The following is a 15,652-nucleotide window of genomic DNA, read 5'->3' as shown; positions in this document are numbered from 1 at the left end:
ATCACCACTGCTGGAAACAACCTGGTCCCACAGGAATCCGTGGAATAGCCACGGATTTCGCTTAACTCAAAATCCGTGGAATAGCCACGGAATCGCTCAAATTTCCGTGAAACTGACACGGATTTGGCTACAATACAAGTTAATGCCAGACATATCCCGTGGCTATTCCAACATACAAAGTGATTATGTACATTCACTGAGTGAATATTTAGAAAATAAAACATATATTTCTCGCTAGAAATGTGATCAAAATCCATTTTTATGCAGAAACTAAGTCAAAATATTGATTTTTTTCACTAAAAATGAGAGAACTGTCCGCCATGTTTTTTGTTCTGACCGCCGGGACCTTGAAAGTCACGTGACTTGGAACAAACCAATAGGAACAAATATCCATGGAATAGCCACGGGATATGACTGGCATTAACTTGCATTGTAGCCAAATACGTGTCAGTTTTGTGTCTTCTGGTCATTTTGTGTCTTTTTTGATCATTTTGTCTATTTTTTGTAATTTTGTGTCTTTTCTAGTCATTCTGTGTCTTTTTTTTGGTCATTTTGTGTCTTTTTTTGGTCATTTTGTGTCTTTTCTGGTCATTTTGTGTCTTTTTCTTGTATTTTTGTGTCTTTTCTAGTCATTCTGTGTCTTTTTTAGTCATTTGTGTCTTTTTTTAGTCATTTGGTGTCTTTTTTTGGTCATTTTGTATCTTTTTTGGGGGAAACTTAAGGAAAGATGCTGCTGCGTTGAATTATGGGAATGAAGGATCCAGCACTTTTTTGGAACTTCCTATTGGTTTGTGTCCATTTTTAGTGAAAAATAAATCTATATTTTGACTTAGTTTCTGCATAAAAATGGATTTTGATCACATTTCTAGCGAGAAATATATGTTTTATTTTCTAAATATTCACTCAGTGAATGTACATAATCACTTTGTATGTTGGAATAGCCACGGGATATGACTGGCATTAACTTGCATTGTAGCCAAATCTGTGTCCGTGTCAATTTTGTGTCTTCTGGTCATTCTGTGTCTTTTTTGGTGATTTTGTGTCTTTTTTTGATCATTTTGTGGGATTGTTTGTCATTTTGTGTCTTTTTTGGTAATTTTGTGTCTTTTTTTGTATTTTTGTGTCCGTTCTGGTCACAGAACCAGTCTTTTTTGGTCATTTTGTTTCCTTTTTTGGGGGGAAACTTAAGGAAATATGCATTATGAATTGAATATTGAATTATGGGAATGAAGGATCCAGCACTTTTTTGGAACTTCCTGTTGGTTTGTGTCCATTTTTAGTGAAAAATAAATCAATATTTTGACTTAGTTTCTGCATAAAAATGGATTTTGATCACATTTCTAGCGAGAAATATATGTTTTATTTTCTAAATCTTCACTCAGTGAATGTACATAATCACTTTGTATGTTGGAATAGCCACGGGATATGACTGGCATTAACTTGCATTGTAGCCAAATCCGTGTCAGTTTCACGGAAATTTGAGCGATTCCGTGGCTATTCCACGGATTTCTGTGAGACCAGGTTCGCTGGAACGTAATGACCAAAGTCAGCATGTGTTTAAGTCCTCAGTCGGCCCCAGCAGGACTCGTGTCCTCCGTTTGTCTCTCTGGGACTCTTGGATTGATCCGTTAGAGTAACCGCAGGTCAGAAAACATGTCGCCTGGGTCACTGCACTTCCTCTGGCACACACAGGACATGATCCACTGCATCTTCCACTGCGTGCTGGAGCCTCCCTTGCAGGTGAAGTTCACCTTGATCATGCGTGACTTGTTGGGGACGCAGCAGCGTTTGTCTGTGCAGACGCCGCAGTATGTGGGCTTGAACTTCTTGGTGCTGGTGCAGCCAGAGAGCTTCAGCTTGTCTGCTTTCTTGGCTTGAAATTTAGGCCGGCATGTCTTTCCCTTTGGCACCTACAGTATGTGGGGAAAGCAGTGGTTTTATTGTCATATTTTTTAATGTCACACTGCAAAAAAGGTGTGTCTAAAAACCAGATAAAACAGTAAATCTGAGGGAAATGATCTTGCTGCATGGACAGATAATTTCACTTGACAAGATTTATTAAATTAAGATTATTAAATCTAGAAATAAGCATGTTGAACGCTTAAAATAAGAAATTAACTCTTAAAAAAAGAATAAATTCAGAATAAAACAAGTTCAAACCAGTTCAAACCATTTGAAACCATCTTAAATTACGATTATTAAATCTAGAAATAAGCATGTTGTTTGCTTAAAATAAGAAATTAACCTCTTAAAAACTGGCCCGAGCAGAGTGCACTGACAATTATTTGTTTCTTACCAAAATAAAAGATAGATTTAGAAGTGTTAGAAAATGTATCTTGTTTTAATAAATCTTGTCAAGGTAAATTATCTGTCCATGCAGTAAGATCATTTCCCTCAGATTTACTGTTTAATGATTATTTCTAATTTTAATAATCTTAATTTAAGAAATCTCTTGGTTTTATTCTGGTTTTAAATTGTTTTATTCTAGTTTTAAATGGTTTTATTATGGTTTTAAATGGTTTGAACTGGTTTTATTCTGGTTTTAAATTGTTTTATTCTAGTTTTAAATGGTTTTATTATGGTTTTAAATGGTTTGAACTGGTTTTATTCTGGTTTTAAATTGTTTTATTCTATTTTTAAATGGTTTTATTATGGTTTTAAATGGTTTGAACTGGTTTTATTCTGGTTTGAACTGGTTTTATTCTGAATTTATTCTTTTTTTAAGAGTTAATTTCTTATTTTAAGCGTACAACATGCTTATTTCTAGATTTAACAATCTTAATTTAATAAATCTTGTCAAGGTAAATTATCTGTCCATGCAGCAAGATCATTTCCCTCAGATTTACTGTTTTTATCTGGTTTTTAGACTAAACACCTTTTTTGCAGTGCATATAAAACTGTCAACAGTTGAATAGAATTAGTCAATCTGTCACCTTAACGTTCTTCATCACGCTCTTGTCACACGGCCGCAGCAGACACAGTCGGCGATCTTTCCTCATCTCACATTTGCTGTTGTCGTTGTTGACGCGTACGGAGATGCCCAGGCCACAGGTTCTGGAGCAGGAGCTCCAGGGGGTGGTCTGGACCAGACAGTTCTTCTTCCAGGCTAAAGGAGGATCCCTGTAAGCTTTCAGTATTACAGTTAAAGGGCACTGTGTCAACAACACCCCAAACATGAACTAGTCTGTGTGCCACTGTACTGCCGAGCAGAGTACAGCACAAATATCTGCTCTTTCCCACCAAAAAGTGAAAGTGAGGAGCATTTATGGGTACAAGTCGGGAACTGGCCTACTTTACTTATTCCAAGGGTGCTGAATCCAAAAAAAATGGTTCCCAAGTGAAATTTCTAGATTTTGACCTTCTCGTTTGCATATCAAAATGGCGGCCGTTGGTCGTTGGACCATTTTCCCCAGGTTTTCTTGAAAGTAGGCAATCAAAGATGAGGAAATTAAGTTTCTAGATCTATATGTATATGTATATATATACATACATACACACACACAATATTTAAATGCAAAATACCAACTTTTAAGGTGAAATTAAGCATTATTTGTGTCATTTTTTTAAGGCCGACATAAATATTCAATCAATATCACTTTTAAATGTTCCAGTTGGTATTTTGCATATATATAAATACATAAAAAAGACACTGAGCCTCCACTATATCCTTGCTCTGACCCTAGACTATAGATCCAGAAACTTAATTTCCTCATCTTTGATTGCCTACTTACTAAAAACTAAGGGGAAATGGTCCAATGACTGAGCAAGATGGGCAATTTGGCCATTTGATACAAATTAGAAGGTCAAAAACTCAAAATTTCGCTTGGGAACCATTTTTTTTGGACTCAGCACCCTTGAGATATGTAAGGTAGGCCGGTTCCTGACTTGTACCCATAAATGCTCCTCACTTCTTATTTAAAGGAGGCCTTTATTCTGAAATCCGTCTAGACTACCAGGAGGGAATTCATTTTCTGCTACCAAAGTTTTAAATGTTGTCTTTTAGCTGTACTTGTACTTAAGTAGAATGAGTAAAGTAGAAAAAGCCATTCAGCCAAACTGAAGATTAATTATAAGGCATCAGTTTCTTTCTTTTAACCCTTTGATGCAACATATTGACCCCTTCTAATGCACAACCTGGGTAAAAAATGACCCACATTCATTTCCCAAGTTATTTAATGCTGCTGTGTGTTTTTTGTGCTCTATCTTTTGATATCAACTATTTTATGATTGAATATTCCAAGTATTCTTTAAATATCTTGTTTTTGATAACAACAGATCATTATTTCCATTTCGCCTCTCATACTTTATGAAAAAAAATAGTGAAAAAAAGTTTTTGTATTATTACTTAGCTAACTACTTGGCTAAGTAGCTTGCTAAGCTAACTACTTAGCTAAGTAGTTAGCATAGCAAGCTATGTAGCCAAGAAGTTGGCCAAGTAGTTAGCTTGAGTAATGAAAGACCCTCACCCTTCTACACAGGGCTCCTCTATGAACACACACCTGACAGGTAGCTGGTGTCCTGCTGGTGTTTCTTTGGGCTCTGGCCGCTGCGGAGGCCGGCTGGCATGTTGCCCATCAGGGGGGCGGGGCCTAAGAGTCCAGCAGGCTTCTGGATGAAGGCGGGGGTGCAGCCGATGGCTCCAGCTATACAGGTGCACTTATAGAGGGGGCTGGGCTGGAACCCTTCTCCGTTCTCATAGTGGGCTCCATTCAGGTCACAGCCCACTGCCATCATGTCTGAGAGAACAAGAAGAATGAGGGGGACATGTTAGACCAGGTCCTCATGATGCAGGAGACACAGCTCTCTGGAAATCTAGCAAGCTGCATAAACATTTTTTAGGTAACACTTTCCAGATTAGGGAACACATATTCAGCATTAATTAGTTGCTTATTAGCATGCAAATAAGTAACATATAAAAATAACTTAATGAGTCATTATTAAGTAGTTATTAATGCCTTATTCTGCATGGCCTTATTATACAACCAGTAAGACATTAACATTAATTACATTACTAAGACATTAGTAAGAGTTTTCCCTCAATAACCTCAGAATTATTGCTTATTATAAAGTGAGCCGCTTAATAGAGTAATGATTGACATTACAATCTACCAATCCTCATCCAATCATCCAAAAGGAGCCACCAGTCAGTCAAAGGTCTGGAGAAGGTGTTTGATATTTGCCGTTTCCATGGTTTCCTTCACCACTATGTAGAGATTATAAAGTCCATACAAAGTAAAGCATATTAAGATCATAACTCATATATAACAACTTCCTTACTTACTACTAATAATCAATAATTCTGAGGTTATTGAGGGAAAACTCTTAGTTAATGTCTTACTGGTTGTATAATAAAGCCATGCAGAATAAAGCATTAATAACTACTGAATAATGACTCATTAAGAGACAATATGTTACTTATTTACATGCTAATAAGCAACTAATTAATGTTGAATATGTTTACCTTAATATAAAGTGTTACATTTTTTTAAATTATTAAACAATCAAAAATAATATTGCAATTCCATGATAATGCCTTAATGCAGTTGTTAATCCTAACAGTTGGAAGAATTTCGGGTCATTATAAGCTTGACAGGTCAAATGCAGAAGATTCAAATAAAGATCTGGCATTAAGTCACTTTACAAAAATGTTTGGCAATGTGTATATTATATAATATAGATGAAAACCACTCACATGCACACACTCCAACCTCGTATCTCGGCTGGTCAGCGGAGAAGTCGCAGTACATTCCCTTATGAGGGTCGCAGACGTCCCTCTCGTTGCAGGACTCCCCGATCTGCCGGGCACAGCTCTTACAGCAGCCACAGCCGTCCAGGACCGAGCTGACTCCAGGAGCACAGAAGGGTCTGGAGGGGCATTTACAGGGCCAGTGGCAGAACGGCCTCCTCTCAGCCGCCGCCCGGCCATCAGGAGCCAGCCGTCCATTGGTCTGAGCCCTGCAGAAGACCTGGAGGAGGACCAAGGTTATTATAGTTAACTGTTACGTGCCAGAGGACTGTTGGTGTGTGTTTCTGCCTCTCCTCCTTTCTGTGTCATTCCAGGTGCTAACCAGCTGATTGGATCCACCTGGAAAGCTGATTTCCACCTGTGGAGCCAATCAGAGGAGGTGTGTTCAGGCTGAAATAGGAGCGTTCTGAGGATCACTGAGGCCATCTTGCTTTTGTTGTGTCTCTGTCTGTGAGACTTGTTTTTGTGTGTTTTGACATTTAAAATTCGACTTGTTAGTGCTGTTTGTTGTGGTGAGGTTGGGACTAGGTTGTTGCGTGTCCCAAGAACAAGAACTAAGCAGGTGAGGCAGCTTTCAGTTATTCTGCTCCTCACCTGTGGAACAAACTAACTGTAGATGTGAGGTCAGCTCCTGTAAATCAGGACTAAAAACACTATAGTTTACTGCAGCGTATCTTAACTTTAACACTTATCTGCTCTACTCTACTGCCCTTACTTTTTAACTACGCAATGTTTGACTTGTGCTTTTTATTATTTTATCTCTTTGTTTATCCTGCTGTATCATTTTATCCTATTTATATTTTTATTTACCTGTTTTAATTGACTGTTTTTACTGTTTTCAATTGTGTCTTGCTGTTTTTAATGTGTATGTAAAGCACTTTGAATTACCTTGTGTTGAATTGTGCTATACAGATAAACTTGCCTTGCCTAGGTAAGTTGGGGCTACCCTGTACATTTTGCATCACGTAGGTTATTCTCTGTTACTCCATTAGTTATTGGTTGTGCCACCCCTGTATTGTTTTGAAAGCCTTTTTTGTAGATAAGTTAGTTCGGCCTTTTGTTTGTTTGTTTTTCTTCACATCTAGTTTAGATCGGCCTTCTTTTGTTATATTTGTTTCAACTTTCTTTTGGCACAATCACTTGTCCCATCCTCCCCCATCTTAGTGTGTTGTTCTTTTGTTGTTGTAAAATAAATCATCATTTGTTCACATCACTTTTGACTTTGTTTAATTTTCTGATTGTTGTGTTATTGTTGCTGGCTGGGTTTAGTCAGTGGACGTAACATTAACAAAAACTAACAAAATAACGAAAACTAGAATTGAAAAAAGATTTTCGTTAACTGAAATAAAAATAAAAACTAGAGTTTTTAAAAAACGATAACTAACTGAAACTGTATTGTGTGGTTACAAAACTAACTAAAATTATAGTGAAAATGTCCTTAGTTTTCGTTTTTGTCAACTTTTTTCATTCATAATTCAGTGTTTCTATTTGAACATGCAACACATGGTGAATATGTTTACTGAGACTGGGATGTTTACACTAGAACCAGAATACAAAACACCCAGAACTGTAAGAGTTAATAACCTTATTGGGGCTGATGGATAAAATGGCAAAATGTATTATGACCTCTTTGAATCTGGCACCAACACATAGCCCATTACAAAAAAACTAAAACTAACACTAAAACTAATAAAAACTAAACTAAAACTAAGCATTTTCAAAAAATGAAAACTAAACTAAAACTAGAAAACTCACTCTAAAAACTAACTAAAACTAACTGAATTTGAAAACAAAAATTCACAACGAAATTAAAACTAAAACTAATGAAAAATCCAAAACTATTATAACCTTGGTGGGGAGGAGGACACAGATCCATTTTGCAATTAATTTCTGAATTCAGCATTTTATGAGATAAAGATGTTTGACAGCTCTGGAGATACACTACTGGTCAAAAGTTTTAGAACACACCAACTTTTCCAGAATTTAATTGAAAACGATGCAGTTTAATGTCTCAGTGTACTTTGAAATTAATGCACATGTGCAACATTTAAAATTCTTGATTGAGCATGATAGTGTTTTGAAAGTAAAAAAAAGATTCAAAATCACATTTTATGTTGAACTAAAGGACTAAAAAAAGACACAAAATGACAAAAAAAAGACACCAAAAGACACAAAATGACCAAAAAAAGACACAAAATGACTTACAAAGACATGAAAAGAATTCAAAAATGGACAAAATAGCCCAAGACTCCATAGAGTTAAGTTGTTAACCCATTTCTTGTTCCCTGAAAAAGGCCTACTTGTATAATTCTGAAATGTACATTATTTTTCAGTTTTGGTTAAGCTTACCTTTTTTTATTTACCTCTGGCAGTTCACCACTTACCTTTGGACCCTTTCAAGCTGTTCATTTGACTTGAACTGCTTGAATTTCAATAAAAAACTGGAAAAATTGGGTGTTGTTGTAAAACTTTTGACCGGTAGTGTACATCAAACAGTGACATTCTGAACTCCACACCCTTTTGTGCAACCTTTAGCTAGGCGTATTGGATGTGAAACTGTGTAGGTTTCTAGTGGTTTATGTTTTTTACAGATGTGGTTTATTGTTGAAACAGCTGCACTGCAAAAACCAACTGACAAAAAATAGAAATAAATAAGTAGAATTAAGCAAACACATGCTCGAAACAAGTAAAATTAGCTGCCACTGCAGTAAGTAAATGTTTCTTTGTAAGAATTCTTTAAATAAGTGAAAAAAACATATATCTTGGCACTAGAAAAACCAATGATGTCTTGAAATAAATCCAAATATACTTATTTTGATCAATTGTGGCTTGAAAAGCCTGACTGAAGTAACATTAAAATAGCCAGTAATACTTGAAACGAGCACATTCTGGTGATAGAAAATGCTTTTGAAATAACATTCAACCTACATGCAACTAAAACTCTCAACTGGAGCCAATATTTTAGGTAAAAACTCACCATATTCAACAGTTGAATAGCTTGAAAAGCATGAAAAAGCTCACAATGTCAATCCTAAAAATAAGTCTTTAAACAATAAGATAATTAAATAAGCACATAATAATAATACTAATAATTAAATAAGCACATAAAGCTATGGTCAGTAGGTAAATTATACTCAAAACAATATAATTAAGATTCTATTGCTAGAAATAAGAAGAATTTTTCTTTAGGCTCTGTACTGTCAGATGATTATATACAGATCTACAATGTAAAAAAAACCTGTTGTTTTTACGGTAAAAAACCGGCAGCTGTGGTTACCAGAATTTTACCGTAATAAATACGGTGCAACTTTTTTAAATATTACGGTAAAAAGATATTTGCACTGTTGATTTCACGTTTAAGATTTCCATTTTATTCCATTTTTTACTGTATAAATAAGTTTTTCCATCAAAAGAAACGCTGTTCTGCCATATAATTGACAAGAAAATACTTTATAAATGCTGCATGAATTAAAGATTTTACCATAAAATATTACAGTATATTTATGTTAGAGATATGGTGTTTCGTATATTTAACAGTGAGAAAAAGTATTTTTTTTACAAAAGAGGAATGCAAAAATTACAGTGACGCTTATATATATATATATATTTAATATTTAATACATATTACAGTGTATTTAACATTGGAGTAATGTATTTTTCAAAAAATAAAACTGTAAAAAAAATACTGTTTTGGCTGATATATATATTTACAGTGTTTCATTGTTACTAAAACTGAATTAACCCATTTATCATTTTACGGTCACTGTAAAATCTACAGACATTTTTTTTTTACAGTGTATAGCAGGTATATATTCATATTCTTCTGTTCAGTTCTGTAAAAACAAATATGTTTGCCTGGTACACAGCAAAATCTGTTGTGTTGTTTTTTCAGAAGACAGAATGCACTTTTAATGTATCGTAAAACAAAACAATGAATATTAATTATCACATTAGTGAAAGGAAATAACATGATTTTAGGGTTAAAAATACACTTTAATGTGTCAAAATGTTAAAAATGAACACTCAGTGAAAGGGAGTTACATGATTTTAGTGTTGAAAATACACTTTGAGTCATAAAATAACACGATATATGCTAAAAATTAACACTCAAAGTGAAAAGGAATAACACAATTTGGAGTTAAAAGTGCATTTATGTGGTGTAAAACAACACCAAGGTTGTCAAATATTTAACACTATTAAAAAGTTAAATATTAACACTTTTCAAAGTGTAATTTTAACTCAGAATCTGTGAGAACTACACTGTAAAAAATGTTTGTAGAAATTACAGTAAAACACTGTCAAATTGCATCAGAAATAGGGCGTAAAATTGTGTATAACTGTAGTAGACACTTTTAATTACCGTAAATCAAGGAATAGCACAAAACTTTTACTTTTTTTCTGTCATAAACTTTAGAAAACACAGTTTTGCTGTAAAAAATATTAGATTTTTCATTTAAAATGAATGGAGAAATACCATAACGTCACAAGGACATAACTACCCTAAAAATAATAGCAGACCAAAGGACCTAACAAAGGACCTAAAATGACCAAAAGAGTCACAAACGACCAAAAAAAGAGACACAAAACGACCAAAAGAGACACAAAACTATCTAAAAAGACACAAAATGACCAAAAGAGACACAAAACTATCTAAAAAGACACAAAATGACCAAAAAAAGACAGAAAACGACCAAAAGAGACATGAAATTATTAGTTATTAGTTATGTATAACTGTAGTAGACACTTTTAATTACCGTAAATCAAGGAATAGCACAATTTTTACTTTTACTGTCATGAACTGTAGGAAACAGTTTGCTGTAAAATATAACATTTTCATGTAAAGTTAATGGAGAAATGCCATGATGTCACAATGACACAACTACCCTAAAATAAATGGAAATATTCAGTCTAAATTACAGTTTTTGCTGATATTTACAGTAGAAAACCCCTCACTGTATTTTTTACGGTGAAGTTCTGGCAACCACAGCTGCCGGTAATTTACCGTAAATTAAACAGATTATTTTTTACCGTGTATATAAACTCAGAAAAAGTGTTAAATTTAACACTATGTGAGTTGAATTAACACTGCTGATTTTGCTGTGTATTGGAGAAATGGAGAAATACCATAACGTCACAAGGACATAACTACCCTAAAAATAATAGCAGACCAAAGGACCTAACAAAGGACCTAAAATGACCAAAAGAGTCACAAAACCACCAAAAAAAGAGACAGAAAATGACCAAAAGAGACACAAAACCATCAAAAAAGACACAAAATGACCAAAAGAGACACAAAACTATCTAAAAAGACACAAAACGACCAAAAAAAAGACAGAAAACTACCAAAAGAGACACAAAACCATCAAAAAAGACACAAAATGACCAAAAAAATACGTAAAATTATCAAATGAGACACAAAATTACCAAAAAGAGACACAATAGGGATAAAATGGCAAGAGATTTTTCAGTCTTAATGACAGATTTAGCTGATATTTACATTTAAATTTACAGTAGAAAACCACTCACTGTATTTTTTACGGTAAAGTTCTGGCAACCACAGCTGCCGGTAATTTACCGTAAATTTAACAGATTATTTTTGACAGTGTATATAAACTCAGAAAAAGTGTTAAATTGAACACTATGTGAGTTGAATTAACACTGCTGATTTTGCTGTGTATTTGCTATGATGCAACCTATGCATGGTGCCACTTGTACTCCAACTAACGACTAACCACTCGTTGCTTCCAAGGGTCACTGAGGGCTCTGCCAAAAATCTGAAGCCTGACTGCCAGGTTTACTGAATGAGCTCATTTCATGGTGTGAAAATGGGTCCACAGCAGCTTTAAACACAAATACCTCAGTCTTTGCTCCACTTTTTTCAAGTTTTTACTCCTGAAAGGAAGACCAACTTTGAACTCTCCTGATTATTATTCCACATAATTTATTATTCACATAAACAGATTCAAAGACTACTGAATAATGAAAAAAGCTAAATCTGCAAATGCTAAAATGCTCTAATTCTAAGAAAAACCAATGATTTCCTGCAGCTCCAGCCATGGCAGGTGTGTCTTAATGTGATTGTTTTGTTCATATAGAATAAAAAGATAATGCTCCTCTTACCTGTTGAGCAAGGATGAGCAGGAGGGAACGGCAGAGAAGTGATAGCATCTCTTAAGGGAGAAGTTTAGTGTGAGCTCCAGGAGGGTTACAGGGGGACGAGGGAACTGGAAGGTGGGATTTAGGGAGGAAGAGAGTGGGAGAGAGTGGGAGAGTGAGGGAGGAACTGGGGGGAAGAGATTGGGAGAGAGTGGGAGAGTGAGGGAGGAACTGGGGGGAAGAGATTGGGAGAGCCGGCCGGTGGGAGAAGGACAAAGATCCCCTCTGTCTCTATCCAAACACACCTTTCCCTCCTGACTGATCCACAGGAAAATATTTACCTTCATAACTGCCGGGCCGCTCCACGGCCTTCAAGTCCTGCCCACTTGTTTATTCTTAGTCTGCAGACCTCGTTTACATTTATCTAACAGTTAAATCTGTAAACCTCACGCGACTACACTGTAAAAAAGAAACTGTTCATCAAAATTATCAGTTTAACATGCTAGGCTAGCTGTTGTTACCAGTTTAACATGCTAGGCTAGCTGTTGTTATCAGTTAAACATGCTAGGCTAGCTGTTGTTACCAGTTTAACATGCTAGGCTAGCTGTTGTTACCAGTTAAACATGCTAGGCTAGCTGTTGTTATCAGTTAAACATGCTAGGCTAGCTGTTGTTACCAGTTTAACATGCTAGGCTAGCTGTTGTTACCAGTTTAACATGCTAGGCTAGCTGTTGTTACCAGTTAAACATGCTAGGCTAGCTGTTGTTACCAGTTTAACATGCTAGGCTAGCTGTTGTTATCAGTTTAACATGCTAGGCTAGCTGTTGTTACCAGTTTAACATGCTAGGCTAGCTGTTGTTACCAGTTTAACATGCTAGGCTAGCTGTTGTTACCAGTTTAACATGCTAGGCTAGCTGTTGTTACCAGTTTAACATGCTAGGCTAGCTGTTGTTACCAGCTAAACATGCTAGGCTAGCTGTTGTTACCAGTTTAACATGCTAGGCTAGCTGTTGTTACCAGCTAAACATGCTAGGCTAGCTGTTGTTACCAGTTTAACATGCTAGGCTAGCTGTTGTTACCAGTTTACATTTATCTGGATGTGACTAACAGTTAAATCTGTAAACCTCATGTGACTACACTGTAAAATAGAAACTGTTCATCAAAATTATCAGTTTAACATGCTAGGCTAGCTGTTGTTACCAGTTTAACATGCTAGGCTAGCTGTTGTTATCAGTTTAACATGCTAGGCAAGCTGTTGTTATCAGTTTAACATGCTAGACTAGCTGTTGTTATCAGTTTAACATGCTAGGCTAGCTGTTGTTATCAGTTTAACATGCTAGGCAAGCTGTTGTTATCAGTTTAACATGCTAGACTAGCTGTTGTTATCAGTTTAACATGCTAGGCTAGCTGTTGTTACCAGTTCAACATGCTAGGCTAGCTGTTGTTACCAGTTAAACATGCTAAGCTAGCTGTTGTTACCAGTTTAACATGCTAGGCTAGCTGTTGTTACCAGTTCAACATGCTAGGCTAGCTGTTGTTACCAGTTTAACATGCTAGGCTAGCTGTTGTTATCAGTTTAACATGCTAGGCTAGCTGTTGTTATCAGTTTAACATGCTAGGCTAGCTGTTGTTATCAGTTTAACATGCTAGGCTAGCTGTTGTTACCAGTTTAACATGCTAGGCTAGCTGTTGTTATCAGTTTAACATGCTAGGCTAGCTGTTGTTATCAGTTTAACATGCTAGGCTAGCTGTTGTTATCAGTTTAACATGCTAGGCTAGCTGTTGTTACCAGTTTAACATGCTAGGCTAGCTGTTGTTATCAGTTTAACATGCTAGGCTAGCTGTTGTTATCAGTTTAACATGCTAGGCTAGCTGTTGTTACCAGTTTAACATGCTAGGCTAGCTGTTGTTATCAGTTTAACATGCTAGGCTAGCTGTTGTTACCAGTTTAACATGCTAGGCTAGCTGTTGTTATCAGTTTAACATGCTAGGCTAGCTGTTGTTACCAGTTTAACATGCTAGACTAGCTGTTGTTATCAGTTTAACATGCTAGGCTAGCTGTTGTTATCAGTTTAACATGCTAGGCTAGCTGTTGTTACCAGTTTAACATGCTAGGCTAGCTGTTGTTACCAGTTTAACATGCTAGGCTAGCTGTTGTTACCAGTTTAACATGCTAGGCTAGCTGTTGTTACCAGTTTAACATGCTAGGCTAGCTGGAGGCCCCTGTGTAGAACCACCACTGGTTTAAACCCTGCTGGAGGAATGTGGAAACAGAGCTGGAATGTTCTGATGAACAGACGGAGCAGGAAGCAGAGAGCAAGACCAAACAGACGACATAATTGAGGTTAAGAGGTGGGACTCTTAGCCTCAAGCTAATTTTTTTTTTATATTCCCACACCACATACCTGCTCCTAACAGACTGATGGTTACATGTGATGCAATGATGTTACACATAAAGCAACAATCACAGTTTACACCCAAAGAAAACCAACCAGGGAGGGAGGGGCCAGTACTACCATATTATATATATTATACACTACCGGTCAAAAGTTTTAGAACACCCCAATTTTTCCATTTTTTTTTGAGATTCAAGCAGTTCAAGTCAAATGAACAGCTTGAAAGGGTCCAAAGGTAAGTGGTGAACTGCCAGAGGTAAATAAAAAAAGGTAAGCTGAACCAAAACTGGAAAATAATGTACATTTCAGAATTATACAAGTAGGCCTTTTTCAGGAAACAAGAAATGGGTTAACAACTTAACTCTATGGAGTCTTGGGCTATTTTGTCCATTTTTGAATTCTTTTCATGTCTTTGTAAGTCATTTTGTGTCTTTTTTTGGTCATTTTGTGTCTTTTTTTTTGTCATTTTGTGTCTTTTTTGGTCATTTTGTGTCTTTTTTTAGTCATTTTGTGTCTTTTGGTGTCTTTTTTTAGTCATTTTGTGGCTTTTTTTGGTCATTTTGTGTCTTTTTTAGGCATTTTGTGTCTTTTGGTGTCTTTTTTGTCATTTTTGTGTCTTTTTTTAGTCATTTTGTGTCTTTGTTTTAGTCCTTTAGTCCAACATAAAATGTGATTTTGAATCTTTTTTTAACTTTCAAAACACTATCATGCTCAATAAAGAATTTTAAATGTTGCAAATGTGCATTAATTTCAGAGTACACTGAGACATTAAACTGCATCATTTTCAATTAAATTCTGGAAAAGTTGGTGTGTTCTAAAACTTTTGACCAGTAGTGTATATTTCTCAACAAAACACAGCTTGTTTTTTTCTGACATGTTCTTGCTTTGGGAACACAAACCCATGAATAGGATTGTGTGTGTTTGTCCTTTACACACTTGGACACTTGAGCTCATCCAAGAATGCCAAACATCTCAGACACCCAAAGGGGATTTGTTCAAGTTTTGTGAATTATCTTAATAGTGGTGTCCACTTTAAGCCACGTAGGTAACAGAGGAGCATCAGACACTTGTTCAAACTAGAATGTGAGTTAGTAATGATGGCAGTGAATAGCATGTTCTGCTGTATAACATCTTAGAAACTCACTCCGGAAATCTGGAAAAGTGCAAACCACGACCATGTTTTTTGGGACTGCCCTGTTATGAGAGACTACTGGAGAGAAATACACAATGCTTTCAAATGTGAAATAGCCCCTGATAGTAAAACTGTGTTTTTTGGACACATACACTACAGGCCAAAAGTTTGGAAACACAAAATTACCAAAAAAGACACAATGTTATTTTAAAAAGACACAAAATGACCAAAAAATACACAGAATTACCAAAAAAGACACAAAATTATTTTAAAAAGACACAA

The 15,652-nt window shown here is 35.8% G+C and overlaps 2 protein-coding genes across 6 annotated transcripts in view; one reads left to right on the top strand and one right to left on the bottom strand.

The window, feature by feature from the left end:
- cnih3 (cornichon family AMPA receptor auxiliary protein 3) overlaps positions 1–15,652 on the top strand; it is a 386,093-nt gene that overhangs the window by 218,172 nt on the left and 152,269 nt on the right. For 3 of the 4 annotated variants that reach the window (XM_059356603.1, XM_059356602.1, XM_059356599.1), the window contains one exon: positions 14,573–14,715. The gene's annotated coding sequence lies outside the window, so the exon portion shown is untranslated. Of the gene's footprint in view, positions 1–14,572; positions 14,716–15,652 lie in introns of those variants that run through there. The other variant, XM_059356600.1, reaches the window with a different exon arrangement.
- ccn6 (cellular communication network factor 6) lies at positions 658–12,036 on the bottom strand. 2 transcript variants are annotated; one of them, XM_059356592.1, is made up of 5 exons: positions 11,867–12,036; positions 5,693–5,966; positions 4,500–4,736; positions 2,934–3,127; positions 658–1,910 (listed from the first exon to the last, which is right to left on the bottom strand). In XM_059356592.1, exons 1-5 carry the CDS (start codon positions 11,912–11,914, stop codon positions 1,629–1,631), a joined length of 1,035 nt encoding a protein of 344 aa, XP_059212575.1. In that variant the 5' UTR covers positions 11,915–12,036; the 3' UTR covers positions 658–1,628. The 2 variants fall into 2 exon arrangements, with proteins under 2 accessions (XP_059212575.1, XP_059212576.1); XM_059356593.1 differs by having other exon boundaries at positions 2,934–3,106.

Source organism: Centropristis striata, chromosome 18 (genome assembly GCF_030273125.1).
Source record: "Centropristis striata isolate RG_2023a ecotype Rhode Island chromosome 18, C.striata_1.0, whole genome shotgun sequence".
NCBI classification, from domain to species: Eukaryota; Metazoa; Chordata; class Actinopteri; order Perciformes; family Serranidae; genus Centropristis; species Centropristis striata.
This window is presented reverse-complemented; position numbering and strand designations above follow the sequence as displayed.

Bases quoted from the DNA above. Each gene is read 5' to 3' on its own strand.
- ccn6 (XM_059356592.1), bottom strand. From the start codon at position 11,914: ATGCTATCACTTCTCTGCCGTTCCCTCCTGCTCATCCTTGCTCAACAG. The intron at 5,967-11,866 runs GTAAGAGGAGCA...GTCCTCCTCCAG, and splicing joins TGCTCATCCTTGCTCAACAG to GTCTTCTGCAGGGCTCAGAC. The intron at 1,911-2,933 runs GTGACAGATTGA...CACATACTGTAG, and splicing joins GCGTGATGAAGAACGTTAAG to GTGCCAAAGGGAAAGACATG.